The sequence below is a fragment of the Aythya ferina genome (assembly GCF_964211825.1).
Source record: "Aythya ferina genome assembly, chromosome: 32".
In the NCBI taxonomy this organism is placed as follows: domain Eukaryota; kingdom Metazoa; phylum Chordata; class Aves; order Anseriformes; family Anatidae; genus Aythya; species Aythya ferina.
Genome location: NC_140329.1, coordinates 1,592,113 through 1,613,899, shown reverse-complemented (window position 1 = coordinate 1,613,899; position 21,787 = coordinate 1,592,113). Strand labels below are relative to the sequence as shown.

The 21,787-nt window shown below is 48.0% G+C and overlaps 1 protein-coding gene across 1 annotated transcript; it reads right to left on the bottom strand.

Annotated features, from left to right (window-relative positions):
* Positions 1 to 537: 537 nt before the first annotated feature.
* Positions 538 to 1,473, bottom strand: LOC311425618 (olfactory receptor 14A16-like; the record flags this gene model as incomplete). The annotated part of the gene is made up of 1 exon (XM_084501559.1): positions 538 to 1,473. The coding sequence occupies one exon, from the start codon at positions 1,471 to 1,473 to the stop codon at positions 538 to 540; it is 936 nt and encodes a 311-aa protein (XP_084357685.1).
* Between the last annotated feature and the right edge of the window lie 20,314 nt (positions 1,474 to 21,787).

Sequence of the window (21,787 nt, the reverse complement as noted above, 5' to 3'; positions counted from 1 at the left end):
GAGATGCCACTGCAGAGACAACAGGACTTTCACCAAGGTACATGAGACCTGAGGGCTTAGTCAAGTACAAGAGCTCAAGAGAACAATGTGGAAGCCAAAAGAGAGCAGCAGTGAAAAGGCCACATCCTGCTGCTGGCCATGGCCATGGCTCCAGGGAAGCAGCAACCCCGACCCGAAGGCAGCAGAAAGGCAGAGCCCAGCGGGCAGTGAGGGACAGTCTCACAGTCCATTGGGGCTGCTCCTCTGTGTGGCAGCAGCTCCAGGGGAGATGGGAAGAGATAACATCTGAAACCAATGAAGTTCTCGTGGATTCTTTATTCTCTTAATCCACACAGGAAGCCAAGTTCTGTAGGTACATAAGATGATTGGGTGAAAGTAAATAAACTAAAAATATAATAATAGACAGAATGCCACAAATAGAATTCAACCAAAATCACAATTTTAAGAGATAATATTAATAATAATAAAAGAATTGAGAGCTACTGTACTAAGAGGTTGTTCAGATAACATGTGTGTCCATTTAATATTGTAGGCACACTATTGATGCCAAAGAAGCATGTATCCAGTGAGTTTCCACAAGGCGTCCTTGAGTTCCTGGTTCCTCATGCTGTAGATGAGGGGGTTCACTGCTGGAGGCACCACCGAGTACAGAAATGACACCACCGTGTCCAAGGATGGGGAAGAGATGGAGGGGGGCTTCAGGTAGGCAACCAAGGCAGTGCTGAGAGTCAGAGAGACCACAGCTAGGTGAGGGAGGCATGTGGAAAAGGCTTTGTGCTTGCCCTGCTCAGAGGACATCCTCAGCACTGCCCTGAAGACCTGCACATAGGACAGAGCAATGAAAACAAAACAACAAAATCCCAAAGAAAAACTAAACACAATTGCCCAGAATTCTCTGAGGTAGGCATCTGAGCAGGAGAGCTTGAGGATCTGGGGGACTTCACAGAAGAACTGGTCCACAGCATTGCCGTGGCAGAGGGGCAGGGAAAATGTAGTGGCTGTGTGCAGGACACCATTGAGAAAGCCACTGCCCCAGGCAGCTGCTGCCATCTGGGCACAAGCTCTGCTGCCCAGGAGGTTCCCATAGTGCAGGGGCTTGCAGATGGCAATGTAGCGGTCATATGCCATGACAGTGAGAAGGGAATACTCTGCTCCAAGCAAGAAGAATAGAAAGAAGACCTGTGCAGCACAGCCTTGATAGGAGATGGCCCTGGTGTCCCAGAGGGCATTGGCCATGGCTTTGGGCAGAGTGGTGGAGATGCAGCCCAGGTCGATGAGGGCGAGGTTGAGGAGGAAGAAGTACATGGGGGTGTGGAGGCGGTGGTCAGAGGCTACAGAGGTGAGGATGAGGCCGTTGCCCAGGAGGGCAGCCAGGTAGATGCCCAGGAAGAGCGCAAAGTGCAGGAGCTGCAGCTCGCGCGTGTCTGCGAATGGCAACAGGAAGAACTCAGTCACAGAGCTGCTGTTGGACATTTACAGGTTCTGCCAAGGAGTCCTGCCCAAGGCACAGGAAGACTATTTACCACAGAGTTATGTGATAGAAATAATTTCCATTTCTCTTTTAAGCCTCCCCCTGCAAATATCCGCAGACTTTTGGCAGGTTCCTTTCATGCCATATTAGTGATGCTGCCTTAGGGCCTCCGTGGGAGCAGGCCACTATGCTCTGGGCATTGCAGGAGTCAGTCCTGACCTACAGCAAGAGATGAAGAACATAGGTGGATTTACATTTTCTATATTATGTTCTAGCTGCCCCCCCACACCTGAGGACTGTCTGTAAGGCATAAATCCTCAGCACTTCTGCTGCATTCCAAGTGAAATCCTGTGGATCGTCAGAGGCAAAGGTACTGTCCCTTTAGTTCAGGTTGTACTTTCAGAGGGGACAGCCAGTCTGTCCATAGAGGCTGGTCTCTTCTGCTGGCATGTGTATGAGCTGTAGGATAATTATGCTCACGTTCACCTGAAAAGAAGCAGGACACTGCTGAATCCAGGCTCAGAGTGCACATCTCCAGACACCTCACCCTGTCCCTGTATTTGCCATTCCCCAAGCACACCGAGGGCTCACTTCATGTGCATGTGAAACCCCATCCCCAGCCAGAATCACAGAATTGCAGGGGTTAGAAGGGACCTCAAGAGATCATCTGGTCCAACCTCCCTGCCAAAGCAAGTTCCTTAGAGCAGGCTGCCCAGGTAGGCATCCAGACAGGCCTCGAATATCTCCAGAGAAGGAGACTCTACAGGTGGAGAAGCCACTCTCCAGGTGGAGAAGCCAGCAGGAATGCCAGTGTGCTGCTGCCAGGGGAGGCAAGGCCAGGGAGGGACAGATGGACACTCAGCACACCCTCCTGTGCTGCAGCTCTGCCTGCAGAGGAGGCAGCTCCTGCTCATTGCAAATGCTGTGTGCTCTGCTTTGGCCTGCAGACACCTCTCAAAGACAGGGCACTGGGCATCACAGAGGGTTTGCAGCTCCTAAGGTCAGCTAGGATAAAACCTGAGAGGACCACAATGATGATGTTGGTGCAGTCTGTGGGCTGAGGTGTGGGAAAGGACTTCACAAAGTTAATCACTGGCACTTTGATTTGTCAATGCAATGCTCCAGGAGTCTCAATCTGCTGTACAACCCCAACAATTCATTACTATGAAATCTGCCTCCCCTTCACAGCAGGAATCTCAAAACACAGACTGTAGAAAAAGCCTTACCCTTCAGATAAACCAAGCGTCAATCTTCCTCTTGAAATGCTTCCTCATAATGCCATTCTCTAAAGCACTTCAGAAACAGAGACCCATCCCGACAGATACTATCAGCCATCGGATGTGTAGAAGACCCCTCTGGCAACCCCACCTGCATTGCCCTGCTGCCAGAGCCTCATGGTGTCAAGAGCCTGCAGATGCGTCCTACCACACGCTGCCCTCTGTTGTTGCACTCCTCACTGCCTCCAAGCCCTCTTTCCTTCTCTCCTCTCCCCATGTCACCTGCAGTCAGAGTCCCGAGCCCTGCTGTGCTGTAGAGGAGCTGCTCCTGGGCACAGCTGTCTCTCTGCAGTGCTGCCCGCTTGCTAGGAGCTCCCCTTGGGCCCAGGAGCCTGGCCCAGCTCAGCAGCACAGCACCCATTTTGCTTGCTTGCTCTGTGCCCTTGGGCTCCCTCGAGGTGTCCCCAAGGCCTCAGGGCTGACAGCTCCTGAAGGCAGCAGTATCTCTCCTGGGGTGTGGTGTTTGAGGCAGACTGAATTCATCACTGACTGCCCTTCTTTGAACACAGGAGGGATGACTTTTACAAGGGTGATTTGTGCTTTCAGACTGTGGTTGTCAAACATGTTGTGCTTTAACCTGTCAGACACCTCAGCACCACACAGCTGTTAGCTCACACCCACCCCTAAAATGACAATGGGTTGAAATAAAGATAATGTAAAAGGACAGAAAATGAAGAGATAGGAATAACAGTAACAATACTAATAATAAATAATAAAAAACTTTATTTTTATTATTGTTATATGCATAAAGCAAGTGATGCACAGTGCAATTGCTCATCACACACCGATTGATGCCCAGCCTTTCCCCAAGCAGGGGTCCCACAGAACCTGGACAGTATGCATTCGGCTCTTGTGTGCAGGTCCCTTGTCCTTACTTTGTTTTAGGGCAATACAGGTTTTCAGAATGATTTGGAACATTTGCTTCCCTTTCTCAAATCGTTCTGCTGCTGTGTTGCCGCATATGATGGGGCATCAGTATGTTGGAGGTGTTCAGGAGCTGCCTTGTGCTCCAGGGCAGTCTGGATCAGCCCATGGCAAAAGTAGGGCTGTGCTTCCAGCCCTGGGGCACGGGATTCCAGGTGGACAGGACAACCCTCCATGTGAAAGCAAAGTGTGGCTTTCGTACTGCCGCTGAAGGGATGGAGAAAAATGCATTAGCAATATTAATTGTGGCATAGCACTTGGCTGCCTTTGACTCCAGTTCATACTGACTGAAGTTCTACCATGCCTGGCACAGCATCACTCAGTGGTGGTGGAACTTCATTCAAGCCACAGAAGTGCACCATTATCTTCCACTCACCATTAGAATTTTGCAATATCTATATTGGACTATTAAAGGGTGAGAGAGTATTGCTGATCACTCCGTGGCTCTCCAGTTGATGAACCAGCTCATAGATGGGAATCAGGGTCTCTGTTAGTGCAATATTGCCTCAGGTGCACTGTTATGGTAGCGATTGGCACCTGCTGCTCGTTGGCCATCAGCACCTCCACAGCAGAAGGGTCCTGTGAAAGAGTGGGCAAGGTAGACAACTTTTTCCTGTCCTCCGTCTCCAAGACAGCTATGCCATAAGCCCACCAATACCCTTGTGGACCTTTGAAGTACCCGCTCCTGAAGTAGTCTAAACCAAGGTTACACAGCCTCCAGGCCAGTCCCAATGCGTTGCATTTTCCACTCTTTCCCCGTTAGACTCACTTCAGCCTCCTGTACAGTTAAGTCTTGGGTTTGATGTGCCAGGCCAATAATCCTCAAAGTCCAATATACCTGATTGTCCTCTCCCTCCCCCAGGGTGAAAGCTGTGCCCCTCTAGTCCTGCTCATAGTATTCTTTACTCTGTTTGGAGGATTACCCACTAGAAATTGGAGCAGCAAGAGTCTCAGAAGAACCACTTTTTGATAATGTTTTTCCTTGTGCTTCATGTATCCGTGCCTCTAAGGTGGAGGTCAATTTTTGCATCGCATTTCCTCATGGACTCTCCATGGTCACACAGTCAAAAGCACAGGATAGAAACTGGTATGTACCCACTATGTCACCTTTCTTGAGCAGAGGGATGCTTACAGCTGATATCTGAGCTATTGGTTCGTGCAGGTGGGGAGGAAGCTATATTCTCTTGGAGCTGTTGGACCTCTTGGGAAAGTTTCTTTCTGGACGAGACACAGGCCCATAGGGAAGAAGAGAGACTTTCTTTGTAATGCCACAGTTGGCTAGCCAATTCATCCACCATGGGTTCCTCTTGGTCTTTCCTGGTCATTACTGCCAATGGGTTGGCATACGATGATGGTGTGCTCTGTACAAACTCCTGCCAAATGGGTCATGTGCACTTGACTTCATCTGGATCTTTGGATAGCTGTTTGTTATCTAGGTTTCTACAAATGGCCTTCAGCTTGCCTAATTTCCTCAGGTACCGAATACCCCTCTGCTTGGTGCTCCACTTTCCTGGTTGACATACAAGATCTTCCTTCAAGGGAGACCTTTCCTTCAAGCATGATGGGAGTAAGTTCCTTGTGCCCTTTTCCAATGGCTTTGTCAATCACCCCTTCCCTAGAGGGGGATTCTGTCTGCTTGGCTTCCCTGCCCTCTAATTCCAGGCTATTGGCCCTGTTCTCCCCCCACGGGAGCAGCCAACTGACAATGTGCTCACCGACATGATGGCTTAAATATTTTCCCATATCTCATAGCTTACCCTGGGAAAGGGATCGCTTGGTTTCTGATGTTTATATAATCTCTTCTTCTTTGTCCTCCTGCTTCCAAGATGGCCCAACTTTGGAGAAACCTGCCTCATGCCTCATCTTCTTCCTTCTTTCTTGTCCGGGTAGGAGTTTCTTTCCTCTCTAAAGAAAAACTGACTTTCACACCCATTGTTTTCTCTTGCATGTAGAGGCAACCGCTACTGGCACAGGCTGGTTCTCCGGCCCAGCCATGGAACCCATTGCAGGTGCTGGAGAGGCTGCAGGGTCCATCACAGGAGTTGTTCTGGCTGCAGGGCCTTTTGGATGAGTTGGAGTGGCTGCAGTGCCTATCGCAGGTTTGGGAGTAGCTATAGGGCCTGTCACATGTGTCAGTTTAACTTTGGGCCCACCTAAGGAGCTGGAGTGCCTGCAGGGCCTGTTGCAGGGTTTGGAGTGGCTTTGGACAGGCTATATACCTGTCCTGGAGGAGAAGGGGGAGGTGCAGGAGAAAGGGAGAGGGAAGAAGTGGTGAAAAGCATCCCCCACTGTCCATCCCAGTTCCACTCACCATCACCACCCACCCTGCATAGATTTACTCTCGAGGAGAAAAGGCAAAGAGTATAAAAGAGTGTAATTCTAAATAATTTCTAAGAGCTGAAGAGATGGTTCCCGAGTTATGGAGGCAGCAATAATTTTATTCTATCAGTAGTGTTATCCAATACAGCAAGGCAGTAACCATAGACAAGCCCCCAGAATTAATGAACGGCATGACATGGAAGACAGACAGTCAGTAATGTACTATGCAACACAATTCTGAAAAGAAGCACAACAGACCCCAGACCAAAAAGATCAACATTGTGATCAGCGACTGTTAAACTGATCTGATGTTTATAACAATTTACTTTTAAAATGCTGTGGTGAGATCTGGCATCTCAACCTTTGTGCTCCATGCTAGGCACCAAGCAGACTTGCTGTGGTTTGACTCTGCGGGCAGTTCAGCACTACAAAGCTATTCATCCAATGAATGGATGGAGGAGAGAACTGGGAGGAAAAAAAACGTAAAATTTCATGGGTTGATGTAAAGACAGTTTCATAAGACACAAAAGGAAGACATTATTATTGTTCTTCTTAATGTTAAAGTTAATGTTATAGACACTAATTAACAGACTAATAATAACATTTTTGTGTGTATATCAGAAGACAGGAAAGGTGGTGGTGATTAACTGGAAAGAGTCAGACCAGAGCACGGCAGACATGCTATGGAATGTGGGGTGGATATTATCCTAGTTTTGGCTGCAATAGAGTAAATTTTTCTTCCTAGTAGCTGGTACAGTGCTGTGTTTCATATTTACAGAATCTCAAAAAAGTTTGGGTATAAAAGTACCTTATGGATCATATAATTCCAACTCACTTGTGTTGCAGGAAGCACGGCCGAAAGCACGACAGACACCAGTAGAGTCAGATCATGCTCCATTTTATTGCCCGAATAGCCTAACTTTTATAGTGAACTTAACAGGGGCGGACAGTGTTTCACACAAGATTATTGGTCAAAAGCACTCAGAAAAACAACTACAAGAAAACAACCCCACCTGCAAGAAAACAACCCCCTTGTGATTAGCAGTCACATAGACCTTGTCCTTGAAGCCAGCTACTGGTAACAATATTTTTCTGAATTCCTCAATTGGGCGATGTGGGAACACTGTCATGGGAACTTCTCATAGTTGCCCTGGTAGCTTGGTTTGCTCAGCTACAGTAAGCCATGGGATTTTTGCTGTTTCAAAAATCCCTCAACAATTCCCCCCCCTTTTTTTTTTCTTTTTTGAGCAAACCATGCCCAATATAACATTTTTGCAAGTAACCCTTTAACCACACTTATCACAATACCACATGCAATGACGATTGACACCACAGCAAACAGAATCCTTAATCCCTCTTTGACTAATCCCAGTAACCATCTATGCATTGTTTCAAACAAATCAGTGAACCATTGATTGAAAGGACTGATACCATATTGAATCTTTCTCATGTGCTCTTTCAGGAAAGTAATGGATTTGTGAATTGACTCATTATGATCAAAAAGTTTTAAACAGTACATTCCCTTAAAGTCCTCACACCCATTCCTTTGAGCCAAAAGCACGTAGTCAATAGCAGCTTGATCCTGTAAAAGCACATGTCCCAGACTATTTTGATCTGGTAACATCTCCTCAAGTATCTCTGTCGTGGCATAGGCTTGCTTCTCAGCCCAGCATACCAATTTTTCTAAGTTGTTACGTGCGGCCAGAGGTGCCACTCTGTTATAAGTTAGACCACACAATTTACTGGTCTATTGAAATTATTTTATTAATCAAGTAAGCAGACACAAGCAAAACAGCGCTGGGCGGCTGGGGAGTCTCCGCTCCACCACGGCACGCAACTTCCCCTTTCCAGTGTTGCTGTTTTATAGCATTGAAGTTCCGGCTTGTCGGGACTTGTCGAGACCTGTCGAGACCTGTCGACTTGTCGAGACCTGTAGACTTGTCGACTTGTCGAGACCTGTCCTGAGACTGCGCAGTCTGTTGTTGGGGGTCGTTATTCTTCCTCCGGTGATCATGCGTGGTGCTTATGTTCAGGTGGGGGCAAAACAGGATGCCTTGCGGTGGGTGGGTGGTATCTTACAAAATCTTTGTTTTAACAAGGATGTTCACCCAACCCCCCTTCCCCATTTGTCCGCATGTTACAATGCCGTGAGTTGTGAAACCTTATCTCTTCAATAGATTCTTTAAATTCTCAAGGACAATGAACAAACCCCTACTAATTTATCACACACTCCAGGCACTAAAATTGCCAATGCCGCTCTAGCTGCAACCCCACACAATTCAACATTATCATTGCAATCTGGTGCAAGCAATGCCCAATTATGTCTGGTGAGCTTGTTACGCAACTGTAACAAGCTAGGAGCAAATACAACGAGTTTATCTAAGTAACATGGACATCTGATAGCATTTGCAGGGATACCTTGCCAGGCCCTATCCCCACAAATCAGAAAAACATCGGGAGGTAAGGCCAAAGCTGTACAATTGTTCCAAACACTGTAGTTGTTACCCCTTGTCTCCATGCTATAAACCCCTAAACCCTGCTTAGCAGTGTCATTGTAATCACAGGTGTTATTTGTATTTTTGTACTGGTATGGCCCTTTCCAGGTTCCTGTAGCAGGATTCATCTGATAGCCATGGCTGCATTCACATTTGTAGCCACCTTTCAGGTTGATACAGATTTGACTACAGATACCAGGGTTTTGGCATTCATCAATATCTCCACAGTTTCTCTTGTCTACAAACTCAAACCCAGCTGGACAGTCACATTCATTTATGATGCATTCCTTCAGGGGCTCATCACCCCAGTCCTTGCAGTCTCTCTGCTGGTTACACACTTTATCGATATCTATGCATTCTCCACTTCTGCACTTGAATTTGCCAGGTCCAGAGCACTGAATAACATTGTTACAGTTTGCTTCATCAGTGCCATCCAGACAGTCTCTCACACCACTGCACTGCCTATTCCCATGGACACAGTTCCTATCTTCACATCTGAACTGGTCTGGCCTGCAGGTCCGAGAAGGGCAGTTAATTTCACCACTTCCATCCTTGCAATCAGGATCTCTGTCACAGTCTTTTTCACCATCACATTTCCAGGACGCTGGGATACACTGGGTTGACTGAGGACCACAGCTGATTTCATTTACCTGGCATGTTCTCATATGACACAGCTCAGCACTCTCATCAGACCCATTTTCACAGTCCGGATCCCCATCACACTGCCATCTGTTTGGCACACACTGACCACTGTTGCACACAAAGTCAGATTCAGCACACGTCTTCTTCACACAAGCACTCTCATCACTGCCTTCTGAGCAGTCTTCACATTTTGCTCTAGCACCGTCGGCAGCAGTGCACAGGCCAGCGAGGGCGAGCAGCAGGCAGAGCGCCCCGCAGCGCGGCAGTGCCCGCCGCCGCCCCACACCTGTGTCACTTATACTACTCCTATTACCCGTGCTGTTAGTGTCAGTGGCATCCTCCTGGTACCATTTCTGTCTTTGTCGCCCCTTACTCTCCCCCTTTTCTTTTTGCCACTGACCATTCACCACAAATGGATGAGACACATGATTACTAGTTAGGAAAGAGAATGTAACGTCTGCTATACGGCTGCAGGCAGTGCCAGCTGCAACCTTAGAAGCTGTTTGTGAAAGAGCCTGCCAGTGGTCATTTGGCAGTGTAATCTGCGTCTCTGCACTCCTGCCCAGCAACAGAGCTAAGTCGTCATTAGTAATCTGTAGAATGTGGCTACCCCACGGAATGTTATCCAGAAATATAGTTATAACACCGATCTGGGACGTGGTCAATCATCGCTCATTTGTGGGAAGTAGAGAGTAATTTCTTTCCTCTGCACTTCCATATAGCCTTCATTTATTTTGTTTGTTTGTTTTCCTCCCTTCTTTTTATTTTTCCTTTTCCCCTCCCTTTTCCCCTTTCCCATTTTATTTCCCCTTAGTTAAATTGTTTAGTTCATGGTAGTCTTTATTTAATTATTATAATTATTTCCTTTTAATTAAATTATTCTTATCTCAACCCGTGAGTTGTTCTTTGCTTTACTTCTCCCCCTCCTCATCTAAAGGAGGGGGAGTGAGAGAGCGGTTGTGGGGTTTTAGCTGCCCAGCACGGTAAAACCACCACAGTCCTTTTTGGCACCCAACGTGGGGCTCGAAGGGTTGAGATAACAATAGAATTGATTAAACGCATACAACTAACACACTTGCTTGCTAGTAACCATGTTCATTGCCCTGTTAATAATAATACCTTTGTTCATATGTCATGCAATCCGTGTCATATTCTCCTTTCTCCTATATATCCGATCTGACAAAGTGCTACAATCTGTGTTCACTGTTTTTAATTCGCTGTGCTGCCAAGCACTGACCATGGGTTTAATCTGGAATTCAGGCTCTGTGCTGTTATCATTTGGGTCCCATGGAAACTATCTTTCAGAGAATATTCAGAACTACACTGCCTTCCTTTTCTCATCTGGACACCAGTTTATTAATAATATTAGGAATGGTACCTTTCCCTTCTTTCACAGAGGGCTAATTACAACAGTTTGGGAGTATTTTGAAGATCCATCTGTAACCCATGTATTGCTATTTCTAGTTTTGAATAACAGGTTTCATTTTCTCTCTAAGATTAGTTGATTGTTTAAAAAACTTATTTGGGAATCTGTCCCGAAACAGTCTTGTGGTGAGTGGCAAGGTGTGTGGGAAGATGTTAGCAGATACCTGTCATGAGTGTCTCCTCCAATAGTTTTGAACTTCACCCCTGAGCAAGTGCTAAATCCTAAAAACTTGGTAGAATGTGTAAGAGTTGTATGTCCTGACCCTGATAATGCTGGAGAACGACAGCTTGCAGCATTGTGCTGGGTCCTGGCTTATTCCTATCGAACACCGTTTAACATCATCCAGCAACTTGAAGAGAGGGAGGAAGTCTCTGAATCTGATGACCAAGTAACACATGCTGTGGCTGACCCAGAGGACCAACCGACTATGGTATCAGTCGCCCCCATAGTCAAGTCAAAACAATGGAAACGGAGGTCAGCTCGTTTAGTAAGGGAAGAAGGCTCTCCTAAGAAGGAGGGAGAAGGGGAAATGGCAGGCACCTCTAAAGCAGAGCCATCACAAAAACAGCAGGAAGAAGAGACGGAAATCATAAAGGAATCAGAAATCACTCGATCCTTATCCCTGAGTGAGATGTGAGAAATACGAAAGGATTATGGTCGATGCCCAGGTGAACACATCCTCACCTGGCTGCTTTGATGCTGGGGCCAATAGCCTACAATTAGAAGGCAATGAAGCCAAGCAGCTGGGATCCCTCTTTAGGGAGATGGTAATTGACAAAGTAATCGGGAGAGGAGCACAGGCCCTCAGCCTCTGGAGACGACTCCTGGCAGCTATCAAAGAAAGATATCCCCATAAGATATTGTATATCACATAGGCAAGTGGACCACTGTGGATAAAGGTCTCCAGCATCTGCGGGAATTAGCTGTGCAGGAGATGATTTATAGTGATTTGGACAATGCCCAGACACCTCAAGTCCCCGATGAAGTCCAGTGCACAACATCCATGTGGCGTAAATTTGTGCGGAGTGCACCATCAGCACATGCCAGTACCCTGGCAGCAATTCGCTGGGATGAGGGGATAGGACCAACAATGTATGATCTGTCCTGCCAGCTTCAAAAATATGAAGACAATCTCTCTGCTCCGCTACAGTCCTGTGTCTCAGCTGTGGAGAAACTGTCTAAAGGACTTGACCAGCTCGTGGAACAAGTATATTCCCCCTCATTTAGACAGAATGATACTTCAGCCACTAAGAATCAGCATTCGCCTGCTCAAGAGAGAGAGTACCCAAGACGTACACCACGTGGCAACTTGTGGTTTTATCTGCGTGACCATGGGGAAGATATGAGGAAATGGGATGGTGTACCTACTTCAACCCTAGCTGCTCGGGTAAGTGAACTGAAAGGAAATACAGCAGCAAGAAGAGGGGCTCCTAAGAGAAATGCTGCTCCAGTTTCTATTGGGCAGTACCCCAGAGGCAGTAGAAGAGCTGATGTTATTCTTGACCCTGATGAAGGGACCTCTACCTCTCATTTGCAAGAATTAAGTGGCAGACGCTCCAGCCAGGACTAGAGGGGCCCTGCCTCTGGCCAGGTAGAGGAGAGGGATAACCGGATTTATTGGACTGTGTGGATCTGATGGCCTGGAACATCAGAACCACAAGAATACAAAGCTTTAGTGGACACTGGCACACAATGTACCTTAATGCCATCAGGCTACCAAGGGACAGAACTCACCTGTATCTCTGGAGTGACAGGGGGATCCCAACAACTATCTGTACTGGAAGCTGAAGTGAGTCTAACTGGGAATGAGTGGCAAAAGCATCCCATTGTGACTGGCCCAGAGGCTCCGTGTATCCTTGGCATTGACTATCTCAAGAGAGGGTACTTCAAGGATCCAAAAGGATATCGGTGGGCTTTTGGCATAGCTGCTTTGAGCACAGAGAAGATTAGGCAGCTGTCTACCCTGCCTGGCCTTTCAGAAGACCCTTCTGTTGTAGGATTGCTGAAGGTTGAAGAACAACAGGTACCAATTGCTACTACAATGGTGCACCGACGGCAATATCGCACCAACCGAGACTCCCTGATTCCCATCCATGAGTTGGTTCACCGACTAGAGAGTCAGGAAGTAATCAGCAAGACTCGCTCACCCTTTAATAGTCCTATATGGCCAGTACGAAAGTCTAATGGGGAGTGGAGGCTAACAGTGGACTATCGAGGCCTGAATGAAGTCACGCCACCGCTGAGTGCTGCAGTGCCGGACATGCTAGAACTTCAGTACGAACTAGAGTCAAAGGCAGCCAAGTGGTACACCACAATTGATATTGCTAATGCATTTTTCTCCATCCCTTTGGCAGCAGCATGCAGGCCACAGTTTGCTTTCACTTGGAGGGGCATCCAATACACCTGGAATCGGCTGCCCCAGGGGTGGAAACACAGCCCTACCATTTGCCATGGACTGATCCAGTCTGCACTGGAGCAAGGGGGAGCTCCTGAGCACCTTCAGTACATTGACGACATCCTCGTGTGGGGCAACACAGCAGAAGAAGTTTTTGAGAAAGGGAAGAAAATAATCCAAATTCTCCTGAAAGCTGGTTTTGCCATTAAAAAGAGCAAGGTCAAGGGGCCTACACAGGAAATGCAGTTCTTGGGGGTAAAATGGCAGGATGGACGTCGCCATATTCCAATGGATGTGATCAATAAAATAACAGCAATGTCTCCGCCAACTAGCAAAAAGGAAACGCAAGCTTTCCTAGGCCTCGTGGGATTCTGGAGAATGCATGTGCCAGGCTATAGTCAGCTTGTGAGTCCTCTATATTGAGTGACTCGAAAGAGAAACTATTTTGAGTGGGGCCCTGAGTAACAACAGGCATTTGAACAAATCAAACAAGAAATAGCTCGTGCAGTAGCCCTTGGGCCTGTCCGTACTGGACCAGCTGTGCAAAATATACTGTACACTGCAGCTGGGGAGCATGGGCTCACCTGGAGCCTTTGGCAGAAAACCCCAGAAGAAACTCGAGGTCGACCTCTGGGCTTCTGGAGTCGGGGCTATCGAGGATCAGAAGCCAATTACACCCCAACTGAAAAAGAAATACTCACAGCATATGAGGGTGTTCGAGCTGCTTCAGAAGTTGTGGGTACAGAGGCACAGCTCCTCTTGGCACCGCGGCTACCTGTGTTACATTGGATGTTCAAAGAGAAAATTCCCACTACACACCATGCAACTGATGCTACATGGAGTAAGTGGATAGCGTTAGTTACACAGCGGGCTCGAATGGGAAAACCTAATCGCCCAGGAATCCTGGAAGAGATTATGGACTGGCCGGAAGGCAGAGATTTCGGAGTGCCAACAGAAGAGGTAACCCGTGCTGAAGAGGCACCACCATACAATGAGTTGCCAGAAGACAGAAAGCAGTATGCGTTGTTTACTGACGGATCCTGCCGTGTGATAGGGAGCCATCGGAAATGGAAAGCTGCTGTGTGGAATCCCATACGACGAGTTGTGGAAGCCATGGAAGGGGAAGGTGAGTCGAGTCAGTATGCAGAAGTAAAAGCCATACAACTAGCCCTAGATATCGCCGAAAGAGAAAATTGGCCAGTATTGTATCTTTATACTGACTCATGGATGGTGGCAAATGCTCTGTGGGGGTGGCTGCAGCAATGGAAAGAGAGCAACTGGCAGCGCAGAGGTAAGCCTATCTGGGCTGCTACCCTGTGGCAAGATATTGCTGCCCGGGTAGAAAACCTGGATGTTAAAGTACGTCATGTAGATGCCCACATGCCCAAGAGTCGCACTACTGAAGAACATCAGAACAACAAAGAAGTGGATCGAGCTTCGAAAATTGAAGTGGCTCAGGTGGACCTAGACTGGGAACGTAAGGGTGAGCTGTTTGTAGCTCGATGGGCCCATGAAACATCAGGACATCTGGGGAGAGATGCCACTTACAGATGGGCTCGTGATCGAGGGGTGGACTTGACCATTGAGGCCATCACACAGGTTACCCATGAGTGTGAGACCTGTGCTGCAATCAAGAAAGCCATGAAGGTAAGATCTCCCTGGAACAGGGGGAGATGGTTAGGGTTTCAATATGGTGAGGCCTGGCAAATTGACTATATCGGACCACTCCCAAAAACTCACCAAGGCAAACGGTACATACTCACCATGGTAGAAGCAACTACTGGGTGGCTGGAAACATACCCTGTAAACCATGCCACGGCCCGAAACACTATCTTGGGCCTGGAAAGACAAGTATTGTGGCGTCATGGTACACCAGAGAGAATTGAGTCTGACAATGGGAGTCATTTCCGAAACAATCTTGTTACCTCCTGGGCAAAGAGGCATGGTATTGAGTGGGTGTACCACATCCCTTACCACCCACAAGCCTCTGGGAAGGTTGAGAGGTACAACGAACTGTTAAAGACTATGTTACGAGCATTAGGTGCTGGGACGTGGAAACAATGGGACACAAATCTACCAGAGGCCACTTGGCTAGTTAACAATAGGGGGTCTGACAGCCGTGCTGGTCCTGCCAAAACAAAACCCCTACACACTGTGAAAGGAGCTAAGGTTCCCGTAGTGCATATAGGAAGGTGGATGGGGAAGGCAGTGTGGGTTGCTCCTGCCTCGGGAAAAGGCAAACCCACTCGTGGGATTGTCTTCGCCCAAGGACCAGGGTATACCTGGTGGGTCATGCAAAAGAATGGGGTATCAAGTGTGTGCCTCAAGGAGATTTGACATTGAGAGAAAACTAATCTATAATCTAAGTTATATGTTGTAGGAAGATGCTGTAGGATCAACGACAGGTCAACTTTGCAAGGAGCCGGGCAGTGCAACAAGGACTTGAGCTAAGCTGGTGCTGGTGTCCAGACATCCAACTCCGCCTGCCTTGAGTGGCCACTTTGGCAGATGAAGACCTAATCATCAACAGTTCTTATGAACATTTTCCAAGAAAGACCTATGGAATGAAAAGATAGACCTGCCTATTAATCCTGTCCTGTTAAATCCTTGTCCTGTTAAAGGACAAGGGATAATGATGAGAATGCTTGTATGCTAAAGTATGGGGATCTGAGTGTGACACAAATGTTATGGAATAAGGGGTGGAGGTTGTACTGGGTCTGGCTGGAATGTTAACTTTCCCGGCAGCAGCCCATTCAGTGCCGTACTCTGCACTTGTAGCTGGAACAGCAGTGTTATCACACCAGTGTTGTGTCTACTGCTGAGCAGCAGTGGCACAGCATTGGGCCTTTCTCTAACCCTCCTAGGGGGTGGGCAAAAAGTGAGGAGAGAAACATCACTAGGGCAGCTGACCTAAAACAATCAAAGAGATATTCCATACCATGTGGTGTCACACTCAGCAATAAAAGGTGGAAACAGGAAGAAGAGGGGAGGGGTGGGCTCTCGTTGGGAAAACGTCGGTCGTCCTCTCGAACACCGGCTGCGTGCGTTGAGGCCTTGCTTCAAGGACGTGGTCAATCATCGCTCATTTGTGGGAAGTAGAGAGTAATTTCTTTCCTCTGCACTTCCATATAGCTTTCATTTATTTTGTTTGTTTGTTTTCCTCCCTTTTTTCCCCTTTCCCTTTTATTTCCCCTTAGTTAAATTGTTTAGTTCATGGTAGTCTTTATTTTATTATTATTATTATTTCCCTTTAATTAAATTATCCTTATCTCAACCCGTGAGTTGTTCTTTGCTTTACTTCTCCCCCTCCTCATCTAAAGGAGGGGGAGTGAGAGAGCGGTTGTGGGGTTTAGCTGCCCAGCACGGTAAAACCACCACAATATTCATTACTACATCTAAAAAAACCAGGTTATTATAATTAGCTTCCGGGGTCCAGTCCCTCATACTGGAGCATGCGCATCAGTCTCCTCTGGGGGTCTCTAGGGGTCTTTCATGCTGAAGGCTCGTAGTCTTCCTCTCCAAGTCCTTCCCCTTTGTACTCCTTTGGCACCGTATCAAGTTTATAGAACATTCCCTGCAGGTCTTGTCTCCCAGCCGTCCTTCAGCTTCTTTTTTCTTCTCCTTAATCTCTTGGCCACCTGGCCAGATATCAGAGGCCTGCATAGTATCCCATATCAGTCACTAGTTGTTATCAGTTGTTCTGAAACCCCCAGGCATCAAAGACTTCATACAAACACAAATAGCTTTCTTATTGACACTTCACGAGTAATTAAAACATTCTTCACCAGCCATTCACAGGGACAGTCACACCTATAGCAGGGTTAAGTTAATCTCGAAGAAGACAGAAAAAAGGCTGTAACTGTTAGAAATAGAAGTCCGGAATAACAAAAGCAAACAGGTTCATAAATTTAAGGAGTATTTTCTGAAGACTTGATAAATTGACTAGAATGAGGGGGAGACTGGGACACACTGCATCTGTGGTTTAAGAATTAAATTGCCAGTGCAGGGCCCAGAGGCAGACAGGACTGTTCTTTATGGACACGAATTGTTAAAACATTCCTAACAGAGCCATAGGACATACTGCCTTTAGGTGTTGTAGTGTTTGTAAATCCACATTGGTGATGGCACAAGAAGTCAGTTCCTTCACCAGTGGTCTACATCCTTCTTCATGTTAGGCCACAACCAAATGCCCTTCACTATTTTTAGTGTGTTTTCTCTATCTCACAGTTGAAATGGATTAGGTCTCCTTGATTAGTATGATTAGTCTGATTAGTTGATTAGTCTTCTGCCACTACAGCACAATACTTATGACTTACTCTGTGCATTGACCTGATAGGTCATTTCACATTTTTTTCTTTCATACCCGTAATTTGAAGGGGACGATTACCCGAAGTGGGGCAAGCTGATGGGTTCTGTCTCAGCCATTTGAAGTGTCCCGTTCTTGAGTCTTGCAGCCTGAATTTGCCACAGATGACCCAGAATGGTAAATGGATGTTCAGCTGTCTACTAGGAACAAAAGAGAGTATCTTGGGTTCCCAATGGCCATTTCCACTTTAGGTTAATCCCAAGAACCCAGTGGACGGGGGTGTTCTTTCTGAAGGAGTTTCCTGTGCTGGCCTGGGCTGCAGTTGCAGGGACAAAGACCACTGCTGGCAGTGGAGGTGACCTGGTATCTCCACCTGGCTCCATCTGAATCCTCCAAAGGGCTCTGGTGTCTTGCATGTCTCGGTTGCTTATGTTCAGAATGCAAAGCTCTGCCTGAATACCCAGTAATTTTTTTAATACTTAAGTAATAGAGTAACTACTCATAACTTCGAATGGTTCAGTTCTTTCCATAAAACATCACACACAAAGTGCAATAGCTATTATGAAGAAATGTAACTTTCAGGATGTATATTCATCACAAGAGAGAAAATTCTGAAGTTCACCCGTACTCACAAGGATCACCCTTACGCACAAGGATCATTGAGTCCAACTCCTGGCGCCACACAGGAAGTTGCCTTGTTTCCTTGCGAAACAAGCTGACTTTATCTCTCTTGTTCCTTCTCTATGACTGATACAGGCACAGTCTGGTTCTCTGCTCCATTTGCAGGGATTGGAGTTGTGTAGATTGCAACTCAGTAAGCATAGGGACAAGCCCCAGCACATTGCAATGATTTGTCTCTTTGGAACTGCCAGGGTGATGACACTCCTTTTGCAAGCATTCTGCCAATTTTTTAGGTTTCTGCACTTGTTCATGGGTGAAATAACAAAGCATTGGAGGTGCGCATAGTTCTAGGTGCCTGCCCATATCCTCTCACACTCCCTGCCACTCACAGCTATCCTGCCTCAGAGCACGTCTTTGTGTGGCATTCTGAAATAGTTTTCCCTAACCGTAAACAAAACCTGAAACGCATTCAGGAGACATACCAATAGGAACAGACTGGTTTGAACATCCAAAGGATATTTAAAGTTTCAAAGAGCTATTGTAGCTAGCCTGGAGGAGAAAGGGGCAGGTAAAGAGAAAGGGAAAGGGAAGAAGCAGGGAAGTTTCCCCCCTCATCCCTCCAATTCATTGGCTCCCCGAGGAGAAAAGATAGAGACTGTTAATTATGAATAGTTTCTGAGAGAAGGTTCCTCGAGCATGAAGGTGACAGCAATGCTGAGTACAACTACCAGATTAGTCTCACGACCAGTTCTTTTATCATAACATAAGGCAGTGTTAGACAGTAAACTAATAACCATACACCAGCCCCCACAAAGGATAAACAGCACAACAGGGAACACACACAGTATGTAATGTGCTATCCAACACAGTTTTGAGGCCAAACACAACTACTACACTGAGGTTAAAAATAAATAATTAAATAAAATACACACTGTGGTCAGCAACTATGAAGGTGATATAATGCTTGTAACAGTTGTTGTTGTTGTTGTTGTTGTTGTTGTTGTTTGCTTGTTTGTTTTTAACACAACCCAGTCATATATGTCATTATCTCAATCCTTTGGGCCCCACGCTGGATCCATTCAGGAAGGAGGGCATCCCATGAGAGGGATGCAGAGGCAGAGGTTGACTGTCAAGGAGCAGTGGAAAAAAAGTGTCATAGACTGACTGCAATCCCCATTGCACTGCACCATACAGGGGAAGGAGATACAAGAGTGTGGATAGGGGGAATGGTGTTTTTAATTTGCTTGTAGTTCCTGGCGGTTGTAGTCCACCGGTGATAGGCAATAAATTATATTAATCTGCCTATGCTAAGTCTGTCTTGCCTGTAATGATAATTGGTGCCCATGATGGTATTTGTTGGGTGACCTCCTGTCCTACCTAAACCCTTGAGCTCTTTTCATCATATTTCCACCCCCTTTTCCTTGTAGGTGGAGAAGTTTAAGAGCACTTGCCATGGAGTTCACCTGCATAGTCGGGTAAAACCACTGCAGTACAGATATGGGAAAGGTTCAGCACCAGGGACTTGCCCTGGAGGACATGCTCTGTCAGCCTGGCTGCACAGCAGGGAAAGAAGAGAGGTTCCCCTGAAGGAGAGCAGTAGAAGAGGAAGTCTTGATTTCCAACTCAGGTATTTCTGGAACAGTCCTGAGAGGCCTGTGGGAGCTGCAGGACAGCCCTAGCATCAGGAACCAGGAGTCCTGGCTGCCACATTGTCCTCTGAGCCCAGCAGGACTCTCATCAGGGCTCTTGCAGCAGCCACCAGCTCTGTCCAGCACCACTATCACCCCCCAGCCCAGGACCTGCAGCTTTGGACAGCTGACAGCCACTGGGCCACCCCTTGTGAAGGGGCTCCTGACACGCTGACCTTTGGAGGAGAGCTGCAGGAGCACTGGGAACTGGGAAGTCATGTCAGAGGTGATGGTCACCCTCCAGCAGCCCTCCATCTCGCTTGCTGCTGGCCCTCAGATCAGGACAAGGGATGCCCGCCCTGGCTCCTCAACCACAGCTCCTCTGCAAGGTGCCCCTGCTCCTCCGCCCATCAGCGAGGGTCGCCCAGTGCAAGCTTGCTGCCTGCTGACCCCACTCGTGGCCACAGAAGGGCAGCAGTGGGGAGCACCCAAGCAGTGCCCAGCAGGGACCAAGCCTTGCTGGGAAGTGCCGGCACTGCTGCTGCTCCAGTGCTTATATCCTGGTGATGCAGTGCACCCCCTGTGACATCAGCCTGCATCATTTGAAGGCCTGTGAGGTCAGCAGCAAGGACATGCACAGCTCAGGAGAGTGATGAGAGATTTCCCTTCTTGTCCCGAGAAACTGTCACCTCCCTTCTGCCCAGTTCTTTTCCAGCAGTTCCTTACGAATCCAGGAGGGACATCTCCAAACGGTGAGCAAGCCCATGGAATAAAGGAAGTGGAGAGCTGGAGAAGTCCCTGCTGTGTTCTTGCACCAACACGCCTCTGTTGTTGGGAGTCCTTCCAGGAAGGTGGGGTTTGAGGCTTCTTCTGGGGCTGGGCTTTTTTCAAATGATGGGAGCGAAGGCACCTGGGATGCAGCAGCCCCTCAGTATACCTGAATTCCTCCTCACTGTATGTCGCTCACTTGGAGAAGTAGTAGGTCTTACATGGAGGAATTGAAGTGCATGCCAGGGCCTTCCTTCCCAGATATCACACAGGGCTCTGAGATTTGAAAAGGCCTCAGCGCCATCCCCCGGTCTGCCATGCAGGAGGCAGAGGTGGTACACGACGGAAAGGCAAATGTACTCCCTGTTGATCATCCCCGCCTGCCTATTCTGAAGAATCTGCCCCCATCCAGCACAGCACCCCAAGCTAAGGGACCTGTCCCCCCACACCTCAGCAGCTCTTCCATCAATGTCCCAGCCCTGTGACAGCAGGTGGGGATCCAGCTCCTCCTGCCTGTGCCCCAGGCTAAGGGCATTGGGGGACATCTGGGCTGCAGCACCTCAGCTGTGGCACAAGGGCCAAACTCAGGCTTGTCCCAGACCTTGTGCCCAAGAGCCTGGGCATGAAGAGGCTTTCCTTCAGAACAGACACCTGCTGCTGTGGATGGCAGATTTCAACAGGATGATCTGAGCTGCTCTTTCCTGTCCTCTATTTCCACTAATTAGCTGTATGGCTCAGTTATCAGCATTAGTGAGGTATCTCACATTCAGGTGCCTATTTTGAGGACACCTCAATGGAGGCCAGAGGAATCCAGCCCTTGTGGGAGTGCGGAATGCCAGGGGGGATATGAGCACCCAACTACCCCAAAACTAGAAATGCAGGATGAGATGCTTCAATTGACTCATCTGAATGGCTTCCCTCTGCAGGGACAGAGGAGATTCCATCCCTGTCCATAAATTGGTGTCCTGCATAATGACGGATGAGGAGAGGTGATTCTCATTCTGAATACATATTTCCAACAGGAAAAAACTACTGCTGTCAAGAAGTGTATCTGCCCAGGTGAGGGAAGGAAGCCCATGGTGCTTCCCAGCAGGTTCCCCTGTAGCCCCAGGGCCATGTGCAGGGAGCCTGGTGGGGGACAGAGCAAGGGAGGCCTTGGGCTGGGCCTCTGCTGCTGAGCTGGGCCGGGCTCCTGGGCCCAAGGGGAGCTCCTGGCAAGCGGGCAGTGCTGCAGAGAGACAGCTCTGCCCAGGAGCAGCTCCTCTGCACAGCGCAGCAGGGCTGGGGGCACTGCCTGCAGAGACACAGTGCTTAAAGGCAGGCAGAAGTGGCAGCATGCCCAGAGCTCACTGGGGGAGAAGACTTCCCAGCCCTGCAGCCGGTAAGTCTCTGGCTGGAGGGCAATGCAGCCGCAAGTCCTGGAGGCAGGAGAAGCTGGGGGTGCAGGCAGGGGTGTCCAGGGCTGTGGTGCAGAGCAGGGTCCCTGCTGTGCCCCAGGGGCTGTGTGGCGGGGCA